This window comes from Onychomys torridus, chromosome 22, assembly GCF_903995425.1.
Source record: "Onychomys torridus chromosome 22, mOncTor1.1, whole genome shotgun sequence".
NCBI classification, from domain to species: domain Eukaryota; kingdom Metazoa; phylum Chordata; class Mammalia; order Rodentia; family Cricetidae; genus Onychomys; species Onychomys torridus.
In genome coordinates, this window is record NC_050464.1 from 12,885,858 (window position 1) to 12,912,319 (window position 26,462).

At 50.9% G+C, this 26,462-nt stretch overlaps 1 protein-coding gene across 1 annotated transcript in view; it reads right to left on the bottom strand.

Moving 5' to 3' along the window:
* Fam20c (FAM20C golgi associated secretory pathway kinase) overlaps positions 1–26,462 on the bottom strand; it is a 55,257-nt gene that overhangs the window by 3,818 nt on the left and 24,977 nt on the right. The window contains exons 4-6 of the mRNA XM_036171861.1: positions 11,851–11,943; positions 9,309–9,424; positions 72–252 (exon numbers count right to left, since the gene is read on the bottom strand). Of these exons, the coding sequence (XP_036027754.1) occupies positions 72–252; positions 9,309–9,424; positions 11,851–11,943 (390 nt within the window). The remainder of the gene's footprint in view (positions 1–71; positions 253–9,308; positions 9,425–11,850; positions 11,944–26,462) is intronic.

Here is a 26,462-nt window from a genome sequence, read left to right on the forward strand (position 1 = left end):
CCAGGCCTGGTGTCCTTGGCTGTGCAGTGGGCAGAAGCTGGTCCATTAAGTCCCAGGGGTGTCTGACTCACTCTGCCTTCTTTCGCTTGTGGTAGGAGCGACGCCAGGGGTTCCGCCACGTCTTCCTCTTGGCCAGCGATAGGTCTGGCAGGAAGGCTGCCAGGGAGCCTTCAATCTGGTCGGGCTTCCCGCACAGGGCATGCTCCGTGGAGCAGTAGTAGGAACACTCCCCATAGAAGCAGATGTTATTGGCTGAAGAAGGGTAGAGCCAGTCAGTCAGCGGCCACTGCCCCTAGAAATGCCCACAGTGCAGCTCCGGGGGTACTGCTGTCCTCACAGCCAAGGACTCGCCACACAGTGGCCGCCACTACTCCCGATCCCATACCCTCCGAACACCCTCGGAGAAGTCACAGGGAGTCAAAGTCAGGACTGCTTGCTGCTCACACTCCAGTCCCCTAAGATCAACTCAGGCTCCTGAGAGTAAAGAAAATGCAATCATACCCACTGAGGAAACTCTAGTATTTACCTGCAAAGAACACTTACAGCCTAGCCATGGAAGGAACCTCTTACTTGGGCAAAGACGCGAACAGAACAGGTTCCAAAGAAATACAAATGGGGTCTGGGCAGGCAGAGATCAGTGGCAATGGCTGTCACAACCATGAAGACCTGGGTTCCAGCCCTAGCACTTGTGTAGAAACCCGGGTATGACAGCGCATGCTCAGAATCCCAGAGATGGGGAGGTGAGACAGGAGGACCTTGTGGCTCACTGCTGGCCAACCTAGCCCACTTGGTGAGTTCTAGGTAAAAGTGGGGGACCCTGTCTCAAAAAAAAAAAGAAAAAGAAAAAAAGAAAAAAAAGGTTGATAGTGACTGAAGAAGGGCCCTCAAAGTCTCCACACATATACACACAGATACACATGAACACACACAACACACACACACACACACACACACACACACACACACACACACACACACACTTGCAAATGGTCATAAAGCCTGTGGGAAGACATTCAGTTATCTCCTTCATCCTGCACCAAACCCACAGTGAGAAACTAGCTCACACCCTCTTGGACGGTGGTAACCAAACGGCCATATGGTGACATGTGTCACGGAGGTAAAAAGCCCTGGGCTCCCATCAGGGTCATCCAATGATGAAGACACTTGGAAGACAGCCTAGTAGCTGTCAGAGGGGTACATGTAGGGATTGGCTTTAACCCAGCTGCTCCAGCTTGGGTTCCCAGCACGTGAGACATGGGGAAATATTTCCATGCTCAAGTCTGTGTGGCTCAGAAAGGAAAGAAGCCACCTAGACACCATCAGCCAATGCTGGAGAAAGGAAACAGTTTTCTTTCTTTTTCTGTTTTTCTGAGACAGAGCTTCATGTAGCCCAGGCTAGCTTGGAGTTTTCTATGGAGCAGATGAATTTTGACTTGTATGTGTGTGTGCATGCATGTACGTACACACATGTGTGCGGGGAGTGCAGAGGACAATCTCAGATGCCATTCCTCAGACGCTGTCCACCTTGTTTTGGCGACGAGGTCTCTCCCTTACCTGATACTTGCCAAGCAGGCTAGATTGACTGGCCAGCAAGCACCAGGGAAGCCCCCTGTCTCCACTTCCTTAGAACTGGTATTGCAAATGTGGGACCCCACAGTGAGCATTCACTTGTTTGTTTGTTTGCTTGTTTAATTATTCATTCATTCATTCATTCATTCATTCATTCATTTATTTATTTATTTATTTATTTATTTATTTAAGCATGGAGTCTGGGGGTTGAGGCAGGGTCCCCAGGCTTAGAAGGCAAGTCCTTTACTGTCCGGGTGCTCTCCCCAGCCTCAGACCTTAAACTTCTATTTCTTCTGCTCCCACCTCCTAAGTGCTGGGATGCCAGTATGCATCACTACGCCTGGTGTATGTGGTGCTAGGGATGGAACTCAGGGCTTTGCCAGTGCTAGGTAAGCAGCCTGCCAACTCAGCCACCTCCCCAGTGACTGGGTCTGCTTGTAACCCCAATGCTGGGGATGTTCTGACAGGGAGATCCCTGGAGCTTGCTGGATAGACAGTCCAGCCCCGTCAGGGGGATCCGAGTTTAATAAGAGACACTGGCATTGAGGAAGTCATCTGATGTCAACCTCTGGAACACACGCTGTGGTAGTTTGAATGTATTTGGCCCCCAGAAGCTCCTTAAGGAGTGGCACTATTAGGAGGTGTGGCCTTGTCGGAGGAGGCTGGATGACACACACCTTTAATCCAGACCTTGAGGCGAGAGGGCGCACCTTTCATATGGGCCACACCTTCTGTTGGAAGTGTGTCAATGGAGGGGCGGGCTTTGAGGTCTTTTTCTCAAGCTTCCCTCAGTGTGACAGTCAGTCAACTTCCTGTTGACTGCAAGATGTAGCACTCAGCTCCAGCACGACGTCTACCCACATGCAGCCATGCTCCCCTTCATGAACATAATGGACTGAACCTCTGAAACTGTAAGCGAGTCACCTCAATCTAATGTTTTCTTTGTAAGAGTTGCTGTGGTCACGGTGTCTCTTCACAGTAATAAGAACCCTAACTAAGACCACACACACACACACACATCACACATACACAGAAGAAAAAAATAACACGAAACAAACTCTGCAAAGCACCCCTAAGCCATATAGCCATCAGAGGGGAAGGAGGCTGGAGAATTGCCAGGACCTGGTCTGGAAGGGGCAGGGGTGGGAGGGGGTATGTGTTATCTCTGATTTCTGACACACCTGTGGGTGCACAAGTCCTGGCTGGCCAGGCTCACTGCCTCCCCTCTCCCCTTCCCTTCTTGGCCTCATCACCCCTCCCTAGTTAGTGCTACATAATTAAGGTGGAAAGGATCAAAAGGAGACTAGCCCACTGCAGCTCCAGGTGCTGATGCAGTGTAGCCAGCTGCCCCTCACCCAGCCACCTCCACCCCTCACCCCTGCCTAGGGCAGAAAAGCATTGGAGGCCAGGCAGAGGCATGATCTCCATGAGGAAAATTTCTGTCCTACCTCTTGTTGGCCAGAACCATGAAATTGGATGCCTCTGTTAGCCCGCTGGCCCTACCTGAGCTGGGCTCGGAGCTTATCACGTTGGAAGAGGAAAGGAACCCTGTTTCTGCTCCACACAACTTGATTTCACATAGGCATGAAGGACTTGCAGAAACAAACAAGGTGGGTACAGAGGACCAGGGTGTACATACATGACATGTCAGTAGAAACAGAGACAGAAATGTGTTCCTCAGAGCTGGGGGCTTCCGAGGCCCAGCCAAACATCTCAGCTGTGGAGTGTGGGGGGCACTAAACTGCCCTCTCTGAACTCTACTGCCCAGTAGCTACCTAGGATGAAGCTTTTGCAGGCTCCGGGCCTGAGCTTACAGGAGGCCCCTCTGAGGCCTGCCCCACCTGGAAAGGGAGGGACGTGCACCTCCTGTCTGACCCAGAGCAGAGCTGCTCAGAAGTATAAGGGTGTCTGCTGTGATCAAAGGCTTTCCAGCTGCACTTAGCTCTCAGAAGCAGCAATGGCAATTTTGGCAGTGGAAAGATCTAGAAGCGCAAGCAAAGCAAAAACAGCGAATCCAAACAGACCTGGCTTTCTAAAGTAAGATCAAAGCTGCCTCCAAGACCCTGTGCTTCAGAGGAAACCAGACATCTGGAAGGTGCTTGGAAGAAATCTGGCTGACGGGGCAGAGTGGCCTGGCAGGGACAGCTAGGTGGAGGCAGCTATGTTCTAGAGTGGCCGGTGACACCCAGTTCTGCAGAATGTCAAGAGTGAACCATCCAGGCCAGATGAACCCCCTTAGGGGGCCCCTGGCAGCCAGGGAAGATTCTTGGGGTTCACAGAGGGGGGGGCAAATGACAACTTGCAACCGTGAGCTGCAAACTGGGAGCTGTGGGCCAGCGTTTGGAACAGCAGCTGCAGGGGGCTGTGGGGAGGGGACACCTGACAAATGGTGGGAAAACACAGTCTAGTAAGTTCTTAGCTTGCTGCTTCTGCCTTCTGCCTTCTGAAGATGAGCTGGATGTGGAATGCCACTGGCGGCAAATCATCTCCAGGGAGACTGTTAGGCATTTTGACATTTGAGGTGACATGATCTCACATCTTCAGATCCCAGTGCCAAGAAGTCATGGAACTAAAGAGGCCATGTGTCAGCCCCCAAGTGGACCAAAGCAGAGAGAGAAAGAGAGAGAGAGAGAGAAGAAGGAGAAGGAGAAGGAGAAGGAGAAGGAGAAGGAGGAGAAGGAGGAGAAGGAGGAGAAGGAGAAGAAGGAGGAGAAGGAGAAGAAGGAGAGAGAGAGAGAGAGAGAGAGAGAGAGAGAGAGAGAGAGAGAGAGAGAGAGAGAGAGAGAGAGAGAGAGCACAGTGACCCATCTGGGACAGAGGGCAGCATGGCCTGGCAAGAGGCAGGAGGCTGAAGGTTCTGGTGGAGGAGGGAATTCACAGATGTCTGTATTTAGAGCACTGAGAGTGATAAATGGCATCTTAAATACTACATGGAGGGCCAGAGATGTCACAGTTACTGGAGAAGCGAAGATCTGAGCTCCATTCCCCAAACCCACAGTAAAAAGAAAGCAAGTTGGGTGGGGTTGGTGCACATCTGTCCCAGCACTGGGAAATATAGACAGGAGGCTCCCTAGGCCCACTCAGTGAGCTCCAGGCCAGGAAGAGACAGACCCTGCATTCAAAAACAAGGTTAAAGGTAGCCAAGGTTGGCTTCTGCATGCAGATAAGTGAGCACACACGTGCACTCACATACCTACAAATGACATACATATGCACAAAATACCATGAGCCGCTATAAAGCAGGAGCAAGGTGACACCTTTGTCACAGACCCATCCAGAGAAGCAGGAGAAGCTACCAAAAGTGCTGGGAACTCCTGATCCTCTGCTCTGGCACCTGGACCTTCTCCACCGGGGCAGAGATAGGGGAACAAGTTGTCGGGAGTCCCTCCGTGTCCCCAGCTGTGGACTTCCCAATGGCTGTCCTACTACCCACACGCTGTCTGAGAGCTCTGGGGGCTGGGTTACCTGGGCCCACAGCTGCAGGGAGTGAGACCCCTGCCACTAGCCTGGATGCTGAGCCAGCAGCTCTGATCTAAGTGGGTGGTCTAGGTGAGTGACATTACTCAGCCTGCGTGGCCTCAGATGGGAGTCTTCTCAGCAGTGACTGGCATTTAGACCCCTCCCTGACCTTCCAGGGATTATCTTTATTTCCTGTCCTCACCTGAGAGCTCAGGATTGAGGCCTAAGTGGAAATGCAGAGTGCTTGGTCTGAGCAGCTGTGGCTCAGCCATTGCTAAACAGGCTGAAAATATGAGAACAGGTTGAAAATCACCATAAAAGTTGCAATCAGGCCTGGAGAGATGATTTAGTCTGTAAAGGCCTTGCCACACAAGCGTGGGATCCTGAGTCCATCCCCAGAACCCACACTAAAAAAAGCTGAATGTTGTGGCACATGCTTGTAATCATAGTGCTGGGGTAGTGGGGACAGGAGGATCCCTGGGGCTCTCTGGTCTGTCAGCTTAATGTAATTGATGAGTCCCAGGTCCCAGTGAGAGACTCTGATTTAAAAAAAAACAAGGTGGACATCACCTGGGTAGGACACCTATATGAACAAGTATATACAAACATGAATGAGTGCACACAAACACAAATGAGCACACACACATACATTAATGAGTACATACAAACATGAATGAGTGCACACACCCATATGAATGAGTGCACACACACATTAATGAGTTCATACAAACATGAATGAGTGCACACACCCATATGAATGAGTGCACTCAAATACATGAATGAGTACACACACACATTAATGAGTACATACATACATGAATGAGTGCACACATCCATATGAATGAGTGCACACACACATTAATGAGTACATACAAACATGAATGAGTGCACACACCCATATGAATGAGTGCACACACCCATATGAATGAGTGCACTCAAATACATGAATGAGTACACACACACACATTAATGAGTACATACATACATGAATGAGTGCACACATCCATATGAATGAGTGCACACACACATTAATGAGTACATACAAACATGAATGAGTGCACACACCCATATGAGTGAGTACATGCATATACATAAAATGAGTACATACAAATGGGAATATGAGTACACACACACAAGTTGGATTAAACTATGCAGCAAAGGACAAGAAGCAGTGACAGGCACAGTCAGGCTTCAGCTCAGCCCTGGTGCCTGTGAGGTGTGCACAGCTGGGGGCGCGGTGGTCAGTCCCTGTGGGCAGTGGAAGGAGCTGGAAGGCAAGAAGCTAAGATCTGGAGCTGCAGAAATGAGTGGCCACCAGGGCCAGTCTCTGTGACTGAGGCAGGCAGGCGCCAAGATGGGAATCTCAGCAGAAACCCATCTACAGCTCAGGCTGTCTTGTGGGCCCAAGCAACTATGTGTGATGTACTTCTGCACAACTAACCCCAGAGATACTCCACCCAGGACTGTCCAGCTCTTGCTAGATAGTCACAAGTAGCCAGGCACTAAGGAGCAAGGAAAGATGAATGTGTGTTTCCACTTATTCAAGTAATTGTGTGTGTGTGTGTGTGTGTGTGTGTGTGTGTGTGTGTGTGTGTGTAGACCATAGAAGGACATGGTGTTTCTTGCTGTATCTGGAATCGCAGTGATCTTCCTGTCTCCGTTTCCCACAGCACTGAGATTGCAGGAGTGTGAGGGTCCATGCCTGGCCTTTATGTGGGTGCTGGGGGGAGGCATTTGAACTCATAACCTCATTCTTATGCAGAAAGCATTCTTACCCGCTGAGCCACCTCCCTAGCTCCCCTATTTCCTCTTATCAATGGAATCTGAGATGGTGGATGGTGGAAGTGGAGCTTCAGCGAGGCGTGGGTTCATGGCCTCAATTCCGACACATTTATGAATGCAGCCAGGAAAAGAACCGCGCATGCTGATCCGTAGAGACGATAGGCGAGAGCTTTGAGGTTGGCTTTTGTGAGCCTCCAAGACTGAAGATAGAGCTAATGAAGGCCTCAATTGGATGTATCTGCAGGAACTGCAGGGGTGCAAGGCATGGTGAAGTTCCTACCTGCGCTATCAGGGGAGTGTGGCTCCCAGGGGGCAGCTGCTCCACATTCCCCGACCCTCTACCCTGTTCTGCTTTGCAGGATGTCTATGGGACCCCTGGCCCCTTCAGAACGTATAGTACAGAATATACAGTACAGTACAGGCTGGGGATGTAGCTTAGTTGGTAGAGCGCTTGGTTAGCATAAATGCAGCCCCAGTTTCCATCACCAGCACTGCATAAAGCAAAACAAAACAACAAACAAACAAAAAAAATAGGTGTTTCCTCACACACCTGTTATGGCAGCACTTGGGAGGTGAAGGCAGGAAGATCCAGAGTTCAAGTCACCCTCTGCTACCTACAGAGTTCCAGACTAGCCTGGGCCACATGAGACCCCATCTCAAAAATACATCAGGGTCTGAGGACATGGCTCAGTGGGCAAAATATTTACTTCCCAACATGAGGACGAGTTCTGAGCCCTAGAAAGAGCTGGGCTGGTGTGGAGGCCACTTGCAGTGTTATTACTCAGGATGCAGAGACGGGGTTGAGCTGGCTAGCTGGAATAGTGGGGATTGGTGGGATTTTGGTTCAGAAAGAAACCCTGACTCAGTAAGAGTGGAGATTGGCCTAGGAATGTACTGAAGTCATTCCTTTGAGGTCAGTTCCCGCCCCCCACACACATATACACACTATATGCACACTCCATACACACACATACACCACACACACACTATAACTCCTCCCTCATATACACGCACACACAAACACACACATATCATATACACCACACACACACACACACAAACACCACACACACTATACATCACACACTATACACACACTACACATACAAATACTACACCCACACCCCCACACACCACACATATACCCCCAAATAAAAAATAAACAACAATAAACAATAATATAGTAGGTGGAAGGGATATTCCAGAGCCCAAAGGGGCATCAGAGAGACCTGAAATAAGCAGTTTGTTACAGGTCTGGACCATAGGGAAACTCAGAGAGCAGGGTTCGAATATCCATGCAGAGATAAATACAACATGATGTAGTGTCTGTGTGTGTGTATGGGGGGGGGTGTTCACAGTGTGAAGACTGAAGTCTCATTGGTGTGAACACCCCAGCCACACACATCTCCCTGGAAAGCAGGGTGTCTAGCAATGACCTTCAGTGCACAAGATATCTCTGGCCAGCTGCTGCATCTGCAGAGGAAGGCTGCTTGTCACATCTCCAGGGGACAGCCCCTCTGGCTGCTTTCTGATCTAGAAAGGTTTAGGAGAACAAGGCTCTGGGGGCCAGGCTACCAGAGGCTTTCAAGAGAAGCTAGACTTTTAAAAGTATATAGCAGGCCAGCTGTGGTGGCATAGACCTGTCATCAAGCACTTTGGTGGCTAAGGCTGGAGGATCAGGAGTTTGATGACTGCCTGGGATACACAGCAAAACACTATCTCAACAAACGAAAACAACAGCCAGGTGTGGTGGTTCATGCCTGTAATCCCAGCACTTACAATGCCAAGGCAGGAAAACAGAGTTTGGGGCCAGCCTGGTATAAATAATGAGTTCCAGGCCAGCCTGTCCCCCTAAAACCCAAATCAAACCCTAACAACAACAATAAATAAACAACTTATGCACAGTGGACTACAATCGAAATCCCTTTGCATTGGCACAGGAAGGTGTCACTAAGAGACCATATGTCTGCAGATTGGTACACAATACATGTCACACATGGGAGGCTGCATGGCCACTCTAAGTGGAAACAGCTGCTAGATAGATGAATTCTATGGTCTCTGTGATGGTTAACATTGACCGTCAACTTGACAGGCTCAAGAATCGCCTAGGAGACACACCTCTGGGCATGCCTATAAGAAGTTTCCAGATTAGGTTAAATGAGGTAAAAAGACCCTCCCTCAGTATGAGGAGCATGACCCCACAGGCTGGGGTTCTAGACTGAATGAAAAGGAGAAAGTGAGCTGAGCACCAGCATCCATCTCTCTCTGCTTCCTGACTGTGGATGCCCTGTGACCAGCTCCTGACGCCATGCCTTCCCACCATGATGAACTGGACTCTGGAACTGTGAGCCACATAAAACCCTTCCTTCCTTAGGGTGCATCTTATCTGAGCAAATGGAAGAGTAATCTAATCCCTCATCTTTTTAGAGTTGACCAAAGCCAACATGTAACCTAAGCCACATTAGTCCCCTACCCTACCCTGTCCTCAGCAAGGTTACCTGGAGACACAAAGAAGGTTCTCCACAGCTTCTTATCTCGTGTGACATCCCGGATCTCCTTGGTCATGTTGATCATCCTGCCAGCCACTGGAGGGACTCTGCGGAAGTCCAGGATCCTGGTGAGAAAAGGTGGGGAGAGGGGTCTTTACTCCCAGGGGCCGATTCTCAGTGTCTGCAGAGACCAGATGCTTTACCATCACTCTTGGGTTGCCTGTCACACGAGGTTCTCGGGCTCATCACAGCCCAGAATCATCACTTGCCAGGAAGATGTGCACCCCAGAGGGATTGAAGCCTCTCTGCCTCATTCGTTGACTCTGGCCCAGCCTGATAACTAAAATGTGCCCCCATTCCAGGGCTAAATTTAAAAAGGAAATTAAATTAAATTACCCACTCTTAATGGGGCTCTTTCTGCACACATTGCCGCTTGCTTAATTAAATGGAGATGCCCAATGCTAGCCTTTTCCTGCTGACACAGGATGTCGAGATGAGTTGTCCCCGAAGGAGGGGAGGATAGAGGGGGAAGGAGAGACTACATTCCTGCAATGAGGGGCCCCAGGACTTCACAGGACAACTGCAGCCAGCATCTTGCCACCTCAAGCTTCATGGCTCTATTTTCATGTGTGTGGACACACGTGGGTGCGGCACATAAGGTCAATCTTGTGTTCAGGTTTCAGGAGCCATCAACCTTGTTTTTGAGACAAGGTCACTCAGCAGCCTGGAACTCACTGACTGAGCTAAACTGATTGGTTATCAAGCCCTAGAGGTGCTCTTATCTTTATCTCTCCAGCCCTGGAATTGCAAATGTGTACCACCACCATGCACTCTTTTCATATGGCTTTTGAGGACAGACACCATGTGCAAGCATTTACCAACAGAGTCATCTCTCCAGCCCCACGACTGGTTTATAAAGCGGTAACTTGAGTAACTTCATGGTGTGCTCATGGGTTCAGGATGCTTAAATGTCTGCCTTCTGGGGATTTCTAGTTCCCAGGTAAGGTTTGTGATCTGCACCGGTCTCCCAGGATCCTGTGAGAGAGCAGATTCTGGCTCATAGGTCTAAGATGGAGCCTGAACTCCGGAGTCTAGCCAGCCCCATGACAGCTGAGTTAAGATCTATGTCCAGCCATGGCTGTGGTGCAGTCAGGAGGGTCTTGAAGGCTGAATGCAGAGCCTTATCCCTCTTCTGTTGCTTGGGCAGAGGTCCCTTTGTTCCTCTGCAGAGATGACCCCAGGGTCAGGCCTATGAACAGCTCCTCAGGGCACAGACAGGGCCATGTGGAACCTATAGTGAGCCAGATTCTGCTGGGTCAGGGCTGTCCCTTAGGAGACAGGTGACAGAGCCTCTCACCTATTATCACTTCCTATTGTCGCTAAAACACCACTCCCTCCAAGGTGTCTTCCTGATCTGTTAAAACCCACAATGCCCAGGACTTCTCTTTGCTCTCATTTCCTCCCTCTTCATCCCCAATGATACTATCTGCCATCTGCTCCTGCTGCTCCTTGCTGGGTGCAGGTGTGTTGGTGCCCATCAGGTTCATAAATGCCATGAGGGCAGGTTGAATCTGGATAAGGGTATGGGTGGCTGGCTCTCCTGGGGCCTCACTTTTCCTGGTCTGTAAGACTGATACATGAGGCTGGGGAGACAGCATAGCCTCAGTTCATTATCAAGCAATCAAGTGTGGTGGTACACGCTAGTAACCCCAGCACTGAGGGGCAGAAACAGACTGATTCATGGGGCTCACTAGCCTAGCCTACTTGGGACATTCCAGGTCAGCAAGTGCGTCTGACTAGTGGATAGCTCCTGAGGAATGATACCTGAGGTTTTCTGTGCATGCCCCCACACAGAAACACACACACACACACACACACACACACACACACACACACACACACCACTCTGATGGTTTAGATAATGATGACGGCTGTATGGATCCCTAAGGCCAGAGCCTCTCTGTAGGTGGTATTCATGGGTACACAGATGAATCTGGACCTGGATGGCTCTTGGCAGTGTGCAGAGAGGGGACTCACTTGTTGAGGAATATTAGTTTAAGATGCGTTACCTTTGTCTAGGTGGTGGAATATTTGTTTATTGATGCAAAGATGAGCTGCATTTATGTTGCATTTGTTTAACTCTGTGAAGCTGTGTCACTGTGCCTGTCTAAAACACCTGATAGAAAGTTGGATGGCCAATAGCTAGGCAGGAAAGAGAAATGGGAGGGGCTGCCAGGATAAATAGGAGAAGAGGAAGGAGTGAGAAAGGTAGAAGGAGAAGAGGACACCAGGAGCCAGCCACGTAGCCACACAGCCAGCCACCGAGTAAGAGGGAAAGAGAGGTACATAGAATAGAGAACGGGAAAAGCCCAGAGGCAAAAGGTAGACAGGATAAGTAAGTTAAGAGAAGCTGGCTAGAAATAAGCCAAGGTAAGGCCAGGCATTTGTAAGTAAGAATAAGTCTCCATGTATTTATTTGGGAGCTGGGTGGCGGCCCCCAAAGAGTAAACAGCAATGACAAAAACCAAAACCAACAACCAACACCACTCACCTGTCGAGGTGGAAGGCAGCGATCTCCGCATTGTGCCTCTCATAGTCAGAGAAGTAAAAAAAGTCAGGCGGCGTCTCCTGCTCCCTCGTCTGCCTGTAGAACACAGAGACAGAGCCTGTCACAGAGAGAAGCTGCGGGTGGAGGGGACAAGCTGGGGTGTGGGTGCAGCTGGGACCCAAGCTGACACACATTTCCAGATGCCACCCGCTAACCAGCTGCCAGAGGCTTATCATTGAGGGTCAAATGAAAGAGCCCGTGAGATGGCTCAGTCACTCAGTGGATAAAGGTACTTGTTGCCACAGCTGAAGAGCTGAATTTCAACCCCAGGACCCACATGACAGGAGAAAACTCATGCTTAAAATTTGTCTTCAGACCTCCACATGTGCTGTGACATATATACTGCCCCCCCCCCAAATAAGCATATGTTTCTTTTTCTTTTTTTTTTTAAAGAACAGACTCTTTTTTTAAAGATTTATTTATTAATCTTATACACTTATACACTTAACACTTATATAGTGTTCTGTCTGCATGTATCCCTGCAGGCCAGAAGAGGGCACCAGATCTCATTACAGATGGTTGTGAGCCACCATGTGGTTGCTGGGAATTGAACTCAGGACCTTTGGAAGAGCAAGCAGTGCTCTTAACCTCTGAGCCATCTCTCCAGCCCCATAGCATATGTTTCTTTAAAAAATAATTTATAGGCAGTGGGGAGATGGTTCAATGACTGAAGCCCATGCTTTGGATGCATGGGGACCTGAGTTTGATCATCAGGACCTACATTTAAAAAGCCAGTTCTGGAGAGCCAGCCCAGCCTGCTTGGTGAGTTACCAGTCAGTGAGGGATAAAAAACAAGTTGGGTCAGATGTGGTGGCACATGCTTTTAATCCCAGCACCCAGGAGGCAGAGGCAGGCAGATCTCTGTGAGTTTTAGGCCAGGTACATGGGGGAGGTCAGAATCTGCTCATGAGAAAAACTGAGGCTACACCCATGCCTTTATTTGTGGTCACAGTATCTGAAAAGTTTAAAGCGTATGTTGGCTATGTATAGCTCTCAGGTAGATGGTCAGGTGTCGCTCACATCCACAGCCATGTAAAAGCCCCCCTGCAGTACCAAAGGCATCTCCAGAACCATTGGAGCAAGCCTCTCAACCTAAGGAACTTCCTGTATAAAAGGGCATGAGGTCTCAACTCTCCCTGAGGTCATTCGGGGCCCTCAGAACTGTGGGAGACCAGCTGAGGAGAGCAGGGAGCATGCTGGATGGACAGGGGAACCCTTAGATCTCCACAGAGCCCTTCCTCAGTCAGGAAGTCTAAAGCTCAGTTGGTGCTGGCCAGGGGCTCCCATGCATCCATCCTGGACCCACAGGCATGTGACTGGTCAGTCAGCTTGTGTCTTAGTCCCTTGGTGTGTGTGTGTGTGTGTGTGTGTGTGTATGTGTGTGTGTGTGTGTGTGTGTGTGTGTGTGTGTATACACATGCTAGCCATCCTCTCTGGGCCCCAACACCAATCTTTGGAGGGTTGGCACTTGACCCTCCCTGTCTCCTTGCCAGCCAAAGAACATGAAGCCAAGTGGCTTTGAAAGGTTAGTGCCATTCTACAAGAATCAAAGGTCTCCCCACTGATGCAATTTGACCTTAACAATGTGAAATTGTTAGCCTGGCATTGCCCCGTATCCTTCTAGCATAAAATCTGGGTCTCCCTGGCTCCCCACTTCCACCCCATGCCAGACAGGTGGGAACGCAGCCTGAAGGCTCATCTCTCAGGATGGATCTTTCAACAGCCATGCTGGTTTTTTTTTCCAGGTGCACAAATGTGGGCCTGGGGATCACACTGCTCTGTGGGCACTTTCGAGCAGTCTAGGCCTGGATGCTCCCACGGTGGAGCCATACACACCTTCCAGGTCTAGATCCTTCTTTATAGATAACATAGCTGAAGTTGCTGGGCCCTTCGGGTCCTCAGCCCCCACTGTCAGGTGAGGCTAGTGTCCTACACACTGGTGAGTGATGAGATTTATAGACAAGGCCCTCCTGTGGCCTTGGGTGGGCTTCAGGTAGCAGGCAGTAGCCAAAACAACTCTGATAGTTCCCTGATCAAGACTTGATCAATGATCACATCCCCTCCTCAGCCTTCCAGAAGCCAGTGTGGGAAGCTGAGTGTGTGTGTGTGTGTGTGTGTGTGTGTGTGTGTGTGTGTGTGTTGGAGGGTGGGCAGGGTGGACCTCATGACTCTATGGACACACACCTTGACAGGTGGATCACTGTAAACAGTAGTGTCCTTACACACGTGTGCACATAAAAAGTAGAGGACAGCCCTGGGTATTGTTTCCCAGGAGCTGTCCATCTGTTTGGCTTTTGTTAGTGTTTGTTTGAGACAGGTTCTCATTATGTAGCCCTGGCTGTCCTGGAACTCACTATGGAGACCAGGCTGGCTTCAAGGCATCTATCTGCTTCCTGAATACTGCTGGGATTAAAGGTATGTACCACTACACTACTGCCTATTTTTTCTTTTTTTTTGACTAGGTCTCTCATTGGCCTGGAATTCAACAAGATAGGCCAGGCTAACTGTCCAGAAAGCTCCAGGAATCTGCCTATCTCAGCATCCCTATGCTGGGGTTACAAATGTGCAGCAGTATGTCCTGCATTTGTACCCATATGTCCTGCATTTTTGTTCACACACCCCCACCATTGGTGTGGGGATCAAAGCCATGACCTCCTGCTTTCATAACAAACACTTTAATGACTGAGCTATGTCCCCAGGTCTCCCAGAAGGGAGGGTGCTGACAGACTGATAAACTTGCAGAATGGATATCCACTGGACACTTGGCATGGGTTCTCAGTGACCACTGAGGACAGGCCTCATGGAGTTGCAGTGGGCACCTGGGACCAGGAAGGGCTGAGTCAAGCAGTGGCTGCTGAGGGTCCATGCAGGGCTGAGATGGTTAACTTCTGGCCACCCACTCCAGGCATGCATATGCCGGCACATGCGTGCTGTCACATATCTGCACAGGAACTGCACGTGTATTAACACTGTGTGACACCCTACAGTGCAGGCTGTTGGAGGACTTTGGAAAGAAGGGGTTAAAACAAGCTCCTCTGATGCTTCCCAGGTCCAGTTGTGAAGGGGGTCCTTGAAAAGTCAGCCTGACTACCCTCACCCCACCTACCTGAAGAGCCTTCAAGCAGAACACACACACACACACACACACACACACACACACACACACGTAACTTTCCTTCTGGAGTGCATGGATCCAATTGTTAAAATACAACCTATGTGGCACTGAGGATATGGCTCAGTTGGTAGAGTGTTTGTACTGGGTTCTACCCCAGCGCCACATGAACCAGGCATGATAGTGCACACCTGTGATCCTAGCACTTGGGAAGTGGATGCTGGAGGAACATAAGTTCAAGGTCATCCTGGGCTACTTGAGGTCCTGTCTTAAGTTAAAAAAAAAAAAAAAAAAGAAAATCACAAAACCTGCATGGCCACTTTTGCTGACATAAGCTCTCTTCCTTCCCACCTCCTGAATGTCCCAGGAGGACAGCTGAGACCCCCACAGCTGGCCTTTGCCTGTGCTGTGCCCTCTTTCCCTTCTGGGAAGCTTGACTTGGCTGTCTTCTCTGCGTGCCCTACCCTGACGGGGGCAGAAGCAGAGTGGGGGCTCCCTCCCCAGAGCACTTGGCAGTGTGACACTGGAGGGCATTGTTAGCCAGGCTCCAGGAGAAGCATTGGGGAGGAGGGTGTCCCCTCCTCAGGATCCCGAGTGCAGCCAAAGGCTTGCCTCAGAACTGCTGTCTGAGGACAAAGAACAAGTGGGCAGCTGACCATCACCCTGCAGTCACCTCCACTCACTGACCTGGGGACGACCAGGCAGTGTTCCAGCCTTCCTGTCCACAATCTAACCCTCTCCCTCCTTCCCTCCCCCTGCTTGCTCCTTTGAGGTGACATTTCTCAGATCCAAGTGGCCTAGAGCCCCATGGTTCCCTGAAAGGGCCTCTGGCATGACCTGATTCCTGGTTCTGCATCCCTGGGTTCAGACACTTACCTTCTACCCTCCATGGAAGCTGGCTGATGTCCCGGACCCTCAGCAACCCCTCCCCCCCCATCAGAGCCTGCAGGTGTCCCTGACTCCCAGGTACCGCCTTTCCTGGAATAACCCAAGGGTTTATAGAAATGGCAAGTGTGATCTATTCAGAGGTGCCTCTCTCATGGTCTGAATTCCTCTCGGGCACTCTACGTCCATTCTGACTTGGGACTCCTGGCATTCTGTTCTTTCTTCCTTTCCAGAAGAATCCAAAATGCTGCCCTGAGGAACCTGGCCCCTGAGGAGGAGCAGGAACAGTGCTTGCCCCTCAGGCCTCGATTTCCCTGTCTGCACAATAACAGAGAATACAAGAAGAGCCCAGTGTTGTCTCCAGGTGGAGCTGAGGTAAAGGAAGGAAGCATCTTCAGATGTTCCCCAAATGACCCCAAGCCATGGTTCCTTTCCCCAGGCTGCCAGCCATTCCCTGGCTCTCACTGCACTCTACCTGGAGGCAGTTTATTCTGGACTCCCCCAAATCCGGGATCCATGTGAGTCTCCGGTCCCTCTGGATCTCCCAGAGAACTCTGGTGACATGACTATGACTATAGACAACTTCCACAACTTATGAAGCACTTTCTCTTAAAGCCAGGTTCCGAGGCTCCTGGCAGCCAACTTGCCCCTAAGTATGAGTGTGGAGGGGTCTGTTACAAATTAGGGGCCCCACACACCTCTTCTGACCTGCTGGGCCAGAGTCTTAGTGCTGGGCCCTGGAAGCTGCATTTTTAGCAAGCTTCTCTGATTTCACACAACCAAAGCCGGGGCCACTGCTGTGGGCATCCCACTGAGGCTCTGGCTGAACCCCCTTGTCATCCATAATTAATACTGACTTGCCTGTACCCAGCTCCCCCGAGGATGCCCATCATCTCCCAATAGTACAGCATCTACCATAAGCTCCCAGCAGGCAGGGTTTTATGGGATCAGAGCCGCACTCAGGGTTGGAGACACTGTCTTCCCCGACTCTATCTACCAGAGTCTAGGGTCCATTGGTCCACTAACATGTTGGAGCAACCATGCAGCCAGAAGAAGACCCAAGACATTAGATACTTGATGCAAGTCACATGAGGGGCCTGACAAGCATGCATATGAGGGACCAAAGTGGGCCAGGACACAGAACCTGTCCTCTTGCCCTCCGAATTCTCCAAGAGACAACTCCAGGGCTGCCACCCAACAGATTGACTCCGGTTGCCCCACACAACAGGTCCCTCAGACATAGGGTCCCTTCTCCTTAGTTCAACAGTCTTGTCCTTAAGGCTGGGTGGTGGCCATGCTATTATTACTCTTTGTGGTGGCCTAGGTCTATTATTCCAGCACTGGAAGCTGAGGCAGGGGGATCACAGGTTCAAAGCCTATTTTCTATAGAGTGAGTTCAAAAGCAGCCTGGGCAACTTACAATGACCCTATCTCAAACAAAACAACACAACAACAACAACAAAAAACCCAAAAACACAATACAATACTGTCATTGTGGTAACTTACGCCAGCCACCCTGTGTGCTGCTGACCTGCAACACAGCAAGCAGGCCCTGGCCTGGGGAAAGCAAGCCAATTGCACTGGGATCTGCTATGCGGAGGCCCAAGACGTCTGTAGACTCTACTCCTCCCTGTTATCCAAGGCCAGCTCAAGTCTGGACCCTCCAGAGGCTTCTGGAACCTGCCACAGACTCTACTCAGGCTCTGGCCTCTCCCACCATACTGTTCTTGGGAACTGTTTCCCATCCTTCTGAGGCTGTGACCCTAAAGCAGTGACTGGTCTGTGCTGAGGAGGCCTCAGAACAGAACTAATTCAGGTTCTGGAGGTGGGTAGCACAGCTTCCCAGTGGATGTAGGCTCAGTGGAGAGGCAAGCATGGGAGAAGCTGGGCATTCTGGAGGATACTGACCATGGTGGATCCCTATGGGGCTACTGTGTCAGATCTGCACTGGGATCAGGTGGGAAGTGAGGGCCTTCCTTAGGGGACACTTGAAAAGTGCCCAGAAAATATCCTTCTGCCTGGCAGCTAGCGGAGATCCCAGTGGGCAGCCGGGCTTCAGAGCCATATGCCGCCGGGGATAAGCCCAGGCCACTGAACAGTGACACAGAGACATCTCTGGAGCTACTACAGCCAGTGTTGCTATGAGACCTGAATGTTGCCCCTCATGTCCCTTCAGAGACCTGTTGCCTAGCACACCTGTCCACTCTCATCTCTGGCTGGCAGATATTGGCTGCCTTTGCTGGGTAGAGACAGGGTGTCTGCCTCTGGCCAACTTTAGGGTAGTGCTTTGGAAAAGTACTAGACTGCTGTGCCCTAGGCAGAGAACATATTTGGTGAACCCAGTCACACAAGTCTCAGGAGCACTCAGGTATGGCAGGCAGGTGCAAGGGTCAGCCTTTACTTCCAGGAGGGAAAGATGTTATCAGACACTCAGACCCAGAACAAGGAACTGCTTGGACCAGGGGAGAGGGAGGGCTGCAAGGGTGTGTGCTTCCTGGAACAGGAGGGGTCTTTGAGGAGGCTGGGAACCCATGGCCCAGGATGGCCACCAACAGCTCCCTGCAGGTTAGGCCCAGCCAGATGGGCTCACTGTGGCTGGGCAAGCTGCCACCAGCTGGAGCAACATAGCCACCTCAGCAAGTGGGAAGTATCATGCTCACCCAACAGGCTTAGCATGGGCAGCCTGCTTGTGCTTTTGGGGGGGGGGGGAGGTAGAGTGGGAGGGTAAGCAAGGTTTTAAGTTCACAGAAAAAAAAGTGAAAATAAATTAGTAGCCAGCCAGGCACGGTGGTGCATGCCTGTAACCCAGCACTCAGGAAGCAGAGGGAAAGGATGGCCATAAGTTCCTGGCCTACATAGGGAGTTCCAGGTCAAGTTGGGCCACAGAGTAAATAAAATCTACTCCCCTCAAAGAGTCATCTGATGTATATATGAAATGAAAGAATTCTCTCCTAGGACTCATCTGGGGAGGGACTTTGTGTGTGGTCATCACAACCCACCTGTGCGTCCCCCAGACTGTGGCCAACAGCATAACGGAGTGGCACACTGTCCCTTCTATAAAAAGAGCTGGAGCTGGGGGACTGTGTGTTAATGAGCATGGATGCTCACAGCTTGCGCTGAGGACTTGTTGTGACACGGTCCTCATTTCAACCCTCCTGGAACCTCTGAGATGTGAGTGGCCCATGAGCCATTTTCCCAATGGGCTGCAGTGTATACTGGCAGTGTGCCTGAGGGGGATTCAAGGCAAGGTCCATGGCTCCTCTGCCCTGTCAGCATGGTGGGGCGCCACAGCCTCACAATGGTAAGGGGGCTGGGCTGTCCTGTCCCCTCCATGTCCTCATATGGGCTCTGGACCAACAGCTTGGAGTAAGAAGGGCCCGTGGGAGACTTTTGAACACTTGCCTTTTGGTCTATGTAGGTCATTCACTCAAGTGCACACAAGGTGACACTGTGTAGGGATGCCAGTGAGGTGCTGGAGGAGTCACGGGGCATTGTGACAGCCCCTCCCCTCAGTAGACTAGAGCCATCCCCACATGTAGCCAACGCCTGGGGAGACCCAAGGACTAGGTGGCCAGTGGGCACACTTCCCCTAACAAGGATCTGTTAGTCATGGGGACCCCCCACCTTGGCCTCTAAGATCAAAATCAGCCAGATGGCCACACCTGGCCTTCATCCTGAGGCCATCAGCTACAGAAAGTTGCAGATCTGGCTTTTTAAACTACCAGATGGGGCTGGAGAGGGTCATTGTGGTGATAGCTTCAAGCAGGGTAGTCCGCACTATAATCCTGGGTTAAGGAGAGAGGGAACCCAGGAAATCCCAAGCAAGGTGCTTGAACAAGGCCTTCTATCACAGGGATGCTTATAACATTATACAGCTCCACACTGGTCCCCAAAGGCCACTAGAAAGGTAGGCAGGTAGGCATCAAGGTGCCTACAACCTTCCATATTCTCTTTGCCTTGTCCCCGGGGCTGAAACCACCCAAGACTCCCTCAGAACAACTTCTCTGAGCGCTAACGAAAACACAGTAAGTGTTGATTGTGTTTATTCATGGTGATGTGAGAATGAGTTCTCCCGTGCAATCCTCTGGGCTAAATAATGATCCCGCAACCATGTCCACATTGGAATCTCCCGGGATCTGAACACACAGCTCCTTACACTCGGGAACTACTTGGCATCGTTTACCTCATGGTATAGCGAAGGAAACCAAGGCAGAGTTAGGAAATAACCTGCCCCAGGCTAGGAAGAAGTGGAGCCAAATTTTGCAGCTGAACAGGCTGACACCCCCAGTCCTGGCACGGAGCCACACAGAGCTGTACTGGCTACAGACCAGGTCTGGGCCTGGGGCTGACTGACTGCCCACGCCCTTTCTGGGGCCAGCTGAGGCAGCAGTGATGCCTGGCTAGAGGGCAGAGAACCAGCTGGGCCCAGCAGGCTTCTGTGGACCTCTCCGGTCATTCACAATATACACGCCAATCAGCTTGTTGTTGACAACTGTGAATACCCACAGAGAACCTTCTAGGCGTCGGGCTCTGTCCTCAGAGCACCAAGTAGGCTGCTGCATTTGCTCTTCACTGTCCTGTGAGCAGTGTTGTCAGAAGCCCATTCCACAGATGGAACTCAGACAAGATGCCAGAAGTTGGAACTTAGAGATCTGGAACTCAGAGAAGGTGCCAGAGGACACCAGCTGGGAAGCCAGAGAGAGGCTGTCTAACGGCCACTGCCCTCCATCTACCTGAGGCCTCCTGTGCAAACCTGACCATCTAGATCAGTGGTTCGACCCTTGGGGGTCAAACAATCCTTTCACAGGGGTTTCCTTAGACCATTGGAAAACACAGATATTTACATTATGATTCATAACAGTAGGGAAATGACAGTTATGAAGTAGCAAAGAAAATCATTTTATGACCGGGGTGGGGGGGGGGTCACCACAACATGAGGGTTGAATTATTAGGAAAGTTGAGGACTACTGATCTAGACTGTGGAGGGCACTCACTGTGGACTTAAACTAAAATGGAACTTATCCTGTCTGGGTGATGGAGGATCAAGTCCAGGATCAAGGCTGGGCAGGGTAGCTCCCTCCAGAGGTGTCAGCCAATCCTTGGCTGGTGGTTTCATCACTCCATCTCTGTCTCTGTCTTCACAGGGTTTCTCTTCTGTGTTCAGCACCTCAAATTCCCTTTCAGCTCCCATGCACAAAAATGTGTAATTCTAGGAGGAGCACCAGAAAATCCGGGTACTCACCCCATCCCCAAATTCCATTTATCCTTATTATTATCCTATTGCAGAGTAAGGGCATGGGGCTGGGGCTGGCTGGCTGGCTGGCTGGCTGCATTTGTAGGGAAAGTGCTTATCTTGAAAGTCCAAGGACCTGAGTTCGACCACACAACCCATGTGAAAATGACTCCAGATTAATTGGTAAGTCCAGGTCAGTGAAGAGATCCCATCTCAAAAGATGAGGATGGCTCCTGAGGCCTGCAAACACACACACACACCACACCACACACACACACACACACACACACACACACACACACACACACACACACACAAGATAAGAGGGCATTTACAAGTTCCAGGGATTAGGAGCTAATGTCTTGGGGCATTCCCTATCACGGGGCTGATGTCAAGGACACAAAACCTCAAGGAAGACAAGACACCCCCTTTCCTGCTAAGTGCACAGTGGGTCCCTGACTCATCAAATGAAGGCGTGGAGGCAGAAACCAGCCCTTCTGCCTCTAGTAATCTTCCTGTCACTCACACAGCAAAAAACAGCCCCCTTGTCATTAGGGAGATAAATTAAGCTATTTAATACCAGGCTTTCTGCAAGTGAATGTTCTGGAAGGTGAGGGGGCTTCTCCTTGGGAGAAGATCAGTGTGACCTTCAGTCCTGAAGTGCTCAGAGATGCTTCATGCTAACTGTGGCATTTCTCATTTCAGCCCCTCGGGTGCCATCGTGTACCAGTCTTGTTTAAAGCCGCAGGCACAGTGTTTACATATCAGTGTCTCTCGGGTGGAACACATGTGGGCTGTGTCCTGAGAAGCTGGAGCGAACTACATCTACAGACCGGAGTGGGGCCCATGGGCCTAGCCAGGTGGCTGCTCTTTCCTGGTCTTTCTACTGGCTGTGGGTGAGAGTCAAGAGGCAGGGAGCCCCCGAGGACTGGGTGGGTGGATGGTGGCAGTGATGTGTCATAACTATTTGTGCCCTCGCAGGAACATGTACCAAGAGTCCCAAGAAGGCAACATCCTCACAGTGAGGGGAGATGTGACTCTGTGTGCCCCACCCTTGAAATGGACCAGTTCCCTGTGAGTCTGCAGGAGGGGGTGGGGGAGGGTCCCTTAGGTAGGATAACTCCTGCTGGCTGCCTCTGGAAGATCCTTGAAGGCCATGGGCAGCCTGTCTGTGTGCCTGCACTGTTTCTTGTCCACATGGCTTGAGTATCCTAAGGCCTCCCTGTCTCCAGCGAAGCTCCAAGGCCAAGATAGGTGAGCTCTTCTGGGTGTGGTACCCTCAAGGAGCATGGGCTTGGCCAGCATGGTTGGCTTTATAAACACATGGAGGCCATCGCATGCCAGCACATGTCAACAGTTCTAATGCTGAGTGGTGGCCATTTACTGGGCTACCACTGTGGAGGAAAATGGATACAGTCAAGGACAGGGAAGCTGATAACCCAAAGAAGCTGCTCAAGCAATGGCCAGAGGGTGTCTTCCTTTCTCCCCGGGGTGGCATTCTACCACAGCTCTGTAAGAACAGCAGCCCTCAGACAGGACCTGTTATCCTCCTTTGCTCACAGGTAAGAGGTTTGCACGCAGGCCAGACTCCATGCCCCACTGTGTCATGACTGTCTTGAGCTCAGTCTCTTAAACAGCTTAGGGGTGTCTAAATCGGGGGGGGGGGGAGATCCTGCGCTTATAGTGCTCAAAATTGCCACAATGCAGGATCCCAGTGTCTCTGTGAACAGGAAGATTCCTGGGTCTCTATGGAGAATCTGTTCTCCAGAGCCCAGGGGCCCAGAGGCACCATGACACCACTGTCCTGCTTCTTTATGTTGACTATTCTATTGTGGTGCTAAGGATTGCTCCCAGGACTTCATACATGCTAGGCAGGTGCTCTACCACTAAAACACCCCAGCCTCTCACTGGGGGATTCTAGGCAGGTGCTCTACCACTGAGCCACACCCCAGCCCCTCACTGGGGGATTCTAGGCAGGAGCTTTACCACTGAGCCACACCCCAGCCCCTCACTGGGGGATTCTAGGCAGGTGCTCTACCACTGAGCCACACCCCAGCCCTTCACTGGGGGATTCTAGGCAGGAGCTTTACAACTGAGCCACACCCCAGCCCCTCACTGGGGATTCTAGGCAGGGGCTCTACCACTGAGCCACACCCCAGCCCCTCACTGGGGATTCTAGGCAGGGGCTCTACCACTGAGCCACACCCCAGCCCCTCACTGGGGGATTCTAGGCAGGAGCTTTACCACTGAGCCACACCCCAGCCCCTCACTGGGGGATTCTAGGCAGATGCTCTACCACTGAGCCACACCCCAGCCCCTCACTTGGGGGGGTGCTGTTTAGGCAGGTGCTCTACCACTAAGCCCCACATCTCTAGCCTACTTTTTACTTTAAAAGTTTGAGACCAGGTCTCTAAGTTGCCCAGGGTGGCCTTGAACTCACAATCCTCCTGCCTAAGCCCCCCCACCCCCCCAGTACTAGGCCTGGCTGATTTACTTGTTTGTTTTGGGAAGCTTCCTTGCTCGTTTTGGGTTTCCCAAGGAACTCACAGGGCAGAAGGTCTTCCTCCTGTTCTGTGACCTGGTGAGGACCTGTGCGCCAACTGTGACTCTGCTTCTCCTCTGGCTCTGACAGTCTGGTTGTATAGCCAGAGCTTGAGAACCAAGTGGGGGAAAATGTTGATATTCAGATAGCCAGGACCCTCCAAATTCCTGGTCCAGCCAGCTCTGCACAGTGGGGTGTAGGTTAAAAAAAACAGCTGGCCTCTGGGATGGCTGAGGATGAACTGGAGCGGAGCCTCCCTACTATGGCCAAGTCAATGAAAATCAATAATGATTCAAAGGTTTGTAACCCAGGGAAATTCAAAGTCATGCAAAGATGACCGCCAAGGGGCAGACTAAGTTTGAAACACACACACACACACACACACACACACACACACACACACACACACACACACACACATGAACATCCCCCTCAAAACAATAGACTCCGGGCTGGAGACAGGCTTACTAGGTAAAGGGCTTGCTATGCAAGTGTAAGGACCTGAATTCGTATACTAAGAGGGCATGGTGACCCACTGTGATGCCCCCATCAGGAAACTGAGATAGGTAGCCCCAGCTATAAGCTGTCTATCTATCTACACTAACCAAATCTTCAAGCTCTGGGTTCAACTGCCTCAATATATGAGGTGGAGATCTACACCCACCCTTGGCCTCCATACGTGCGCACATACATGTGTACAGGGATCTGCACACACTTTTGTGAACCCCAAAATAAATAAAATAAAATGGCAGAGAGTGGACTTGTCTGAAGTAAGAGGTCTCTCGTAACTTTGAAACTGTCTGCAGCTCAGCTCGGAAGGGAATGGATGGAATCAAACGGTGCTCTCCAGGCTCCAGGAACACAGAACCCTCTTCTGTGTATCTCAGTCAATTTATTTAAAGGTGATTAAAAAAACAAAACAAAACAACAATGACAACAAAAAACCCAAGACGCCAGGAGCGATGAAGCTGGGATTAAATATTTAGCACAAGTTGCTGCTCTCATCTTGCTTCCCCTCCACGGAGCCCTCGATGTTTAGAAAATATCAATAGGGGAAATAAACTGAGCCCAGAGCTAGGAGCTCACATCTGAGACTGTTCTCTGGCTTAAGGAAGGTCTTAAATCTAGAATTTCCTTTGGGGGCCATTAAAAAACAACAAAACGAAACAGAAGACTAAAACCGAGCAGATCTAATCAAACTGCTTTGGAACGAAACCTCCCTGACTTTCATCTCCTTCCCCTGGAACGGAACAAGGCAAATGAAAAACGGTGTTTCCCACCCTTCTTTTAATCCCCTGCCCCACCTCAACCCTGTGGGCTCCCTCGAGACCGTCACAGCCACAGAAAAAAGAAAGATGACACTTTCCTTGTGGCTGTTAGGAACAACTTTGGAGAAAAGGACTTGCTGGATTTTTCAAAAGTGTGGGGGAGGGGGGCTCACCTTCCCTGGAGCCTCTGGAGAAAAGTCCCAGCATGAATGGTGCCCAGGTCCTCAGGAGGCCACCAAGGGCACCAGGGCTCAGCAGGTGCATGCAGCCTGTGGCTTCGCTCTTCGCTGGCTTCGCTGGGTTTTGTAATTCATTCTTGTCCCTGCCCCGTTTCCCAGCATTGCTATACAGTTTGTTAATAATTCCTTTTTGTGGTATTAAGTGAATAGCCTTCCAGCTGTTGAGTGAGAACAGGAGCTGGCTAACTGCTGAGGTCAGCCTCAGCCAACGCCATTTTGGCCAACTGGGAACCTTTGGGTGCCGGGGCAGCGGGGGGGGGGGGGGGGGGGGGCTAGTGGGGCCTTAGCAGCCAGAGAACCGTATCTCAGGCATTAAGATGGGGGCACAGCTGGGGATGTGGCTCAGTCAGTAGGATACTTGCCTGTCATACACAAGGCCCTGGGTTCAATCCCCAGTAACTCAAACCAAGCCAAGCCAAATCAAACCAATCAACCAACCAACCAAACAAACAAACAACCAAACAACCAACCAAACAAACAAAAACCAAGAAGAGTGATGGTACATACCTGTAACCTCAAGCCTTAAGATGTCGAGGCAGGAGATCACAGGTTCAGTGCCACCCTCGGCTACATAGTGAGTTTGAAGGCAGCCTGACATGAGGTTTGTCTCAAAAAAGAAAACAAAAGAAAGTGATAGGAACAGCTTGAAGACCTGTGCTGGCCAGATAGACTGAGGGGAGGGGGCTACAGTGAGGCCCAGCTCTGCAGACACATGGTCTGGGAGCATTTCCTTCCTGTGCTCAGAGTCCTTGTCTGTGAATGTATGAGGACACCACGGCTCTTGGGAGGCTGGCTGAGACCTCTTCACTGAACTGGAGGTAGCCTGGGATAGTTCCTGGCCAGTCTTTTCCAGAGGTTCAAGAGGGATAGAGGTGGTAGCTGTGCCCTGAAGTTGGGCATGGGGACCTTTAGACAGGAAGTGAAAGGCCACAGGTCTCCAGCTGAACAAAGCAGGGATGGCCAGGGAGACTCTGTACCAGTGGTCCCACATGGCACTCTGATTGGTCAGCTCCACCCCTGCCTTTCACAAAGATCATCGGCAGATGTCGTGGACTTCATTGGAGTCTGCTTGTTCTGCTGACAATGGACCTCAGCAGCTAGTAGCTGTTAAGAGGTGCAGGCAGGCCAGGAGCTGAGGGGTTTGTGCTGGAAGGCTCTGAGCCCAGGCTCAGCTGAGGACAGGTTCCCTGTGGGGGGCAGCGCACAGGCCTCTGAGGCTCCTGCACTCTTGCTGTGTCCCAGATCTTCTGCTTCCTGGATCTTTAAGCTGACTCTG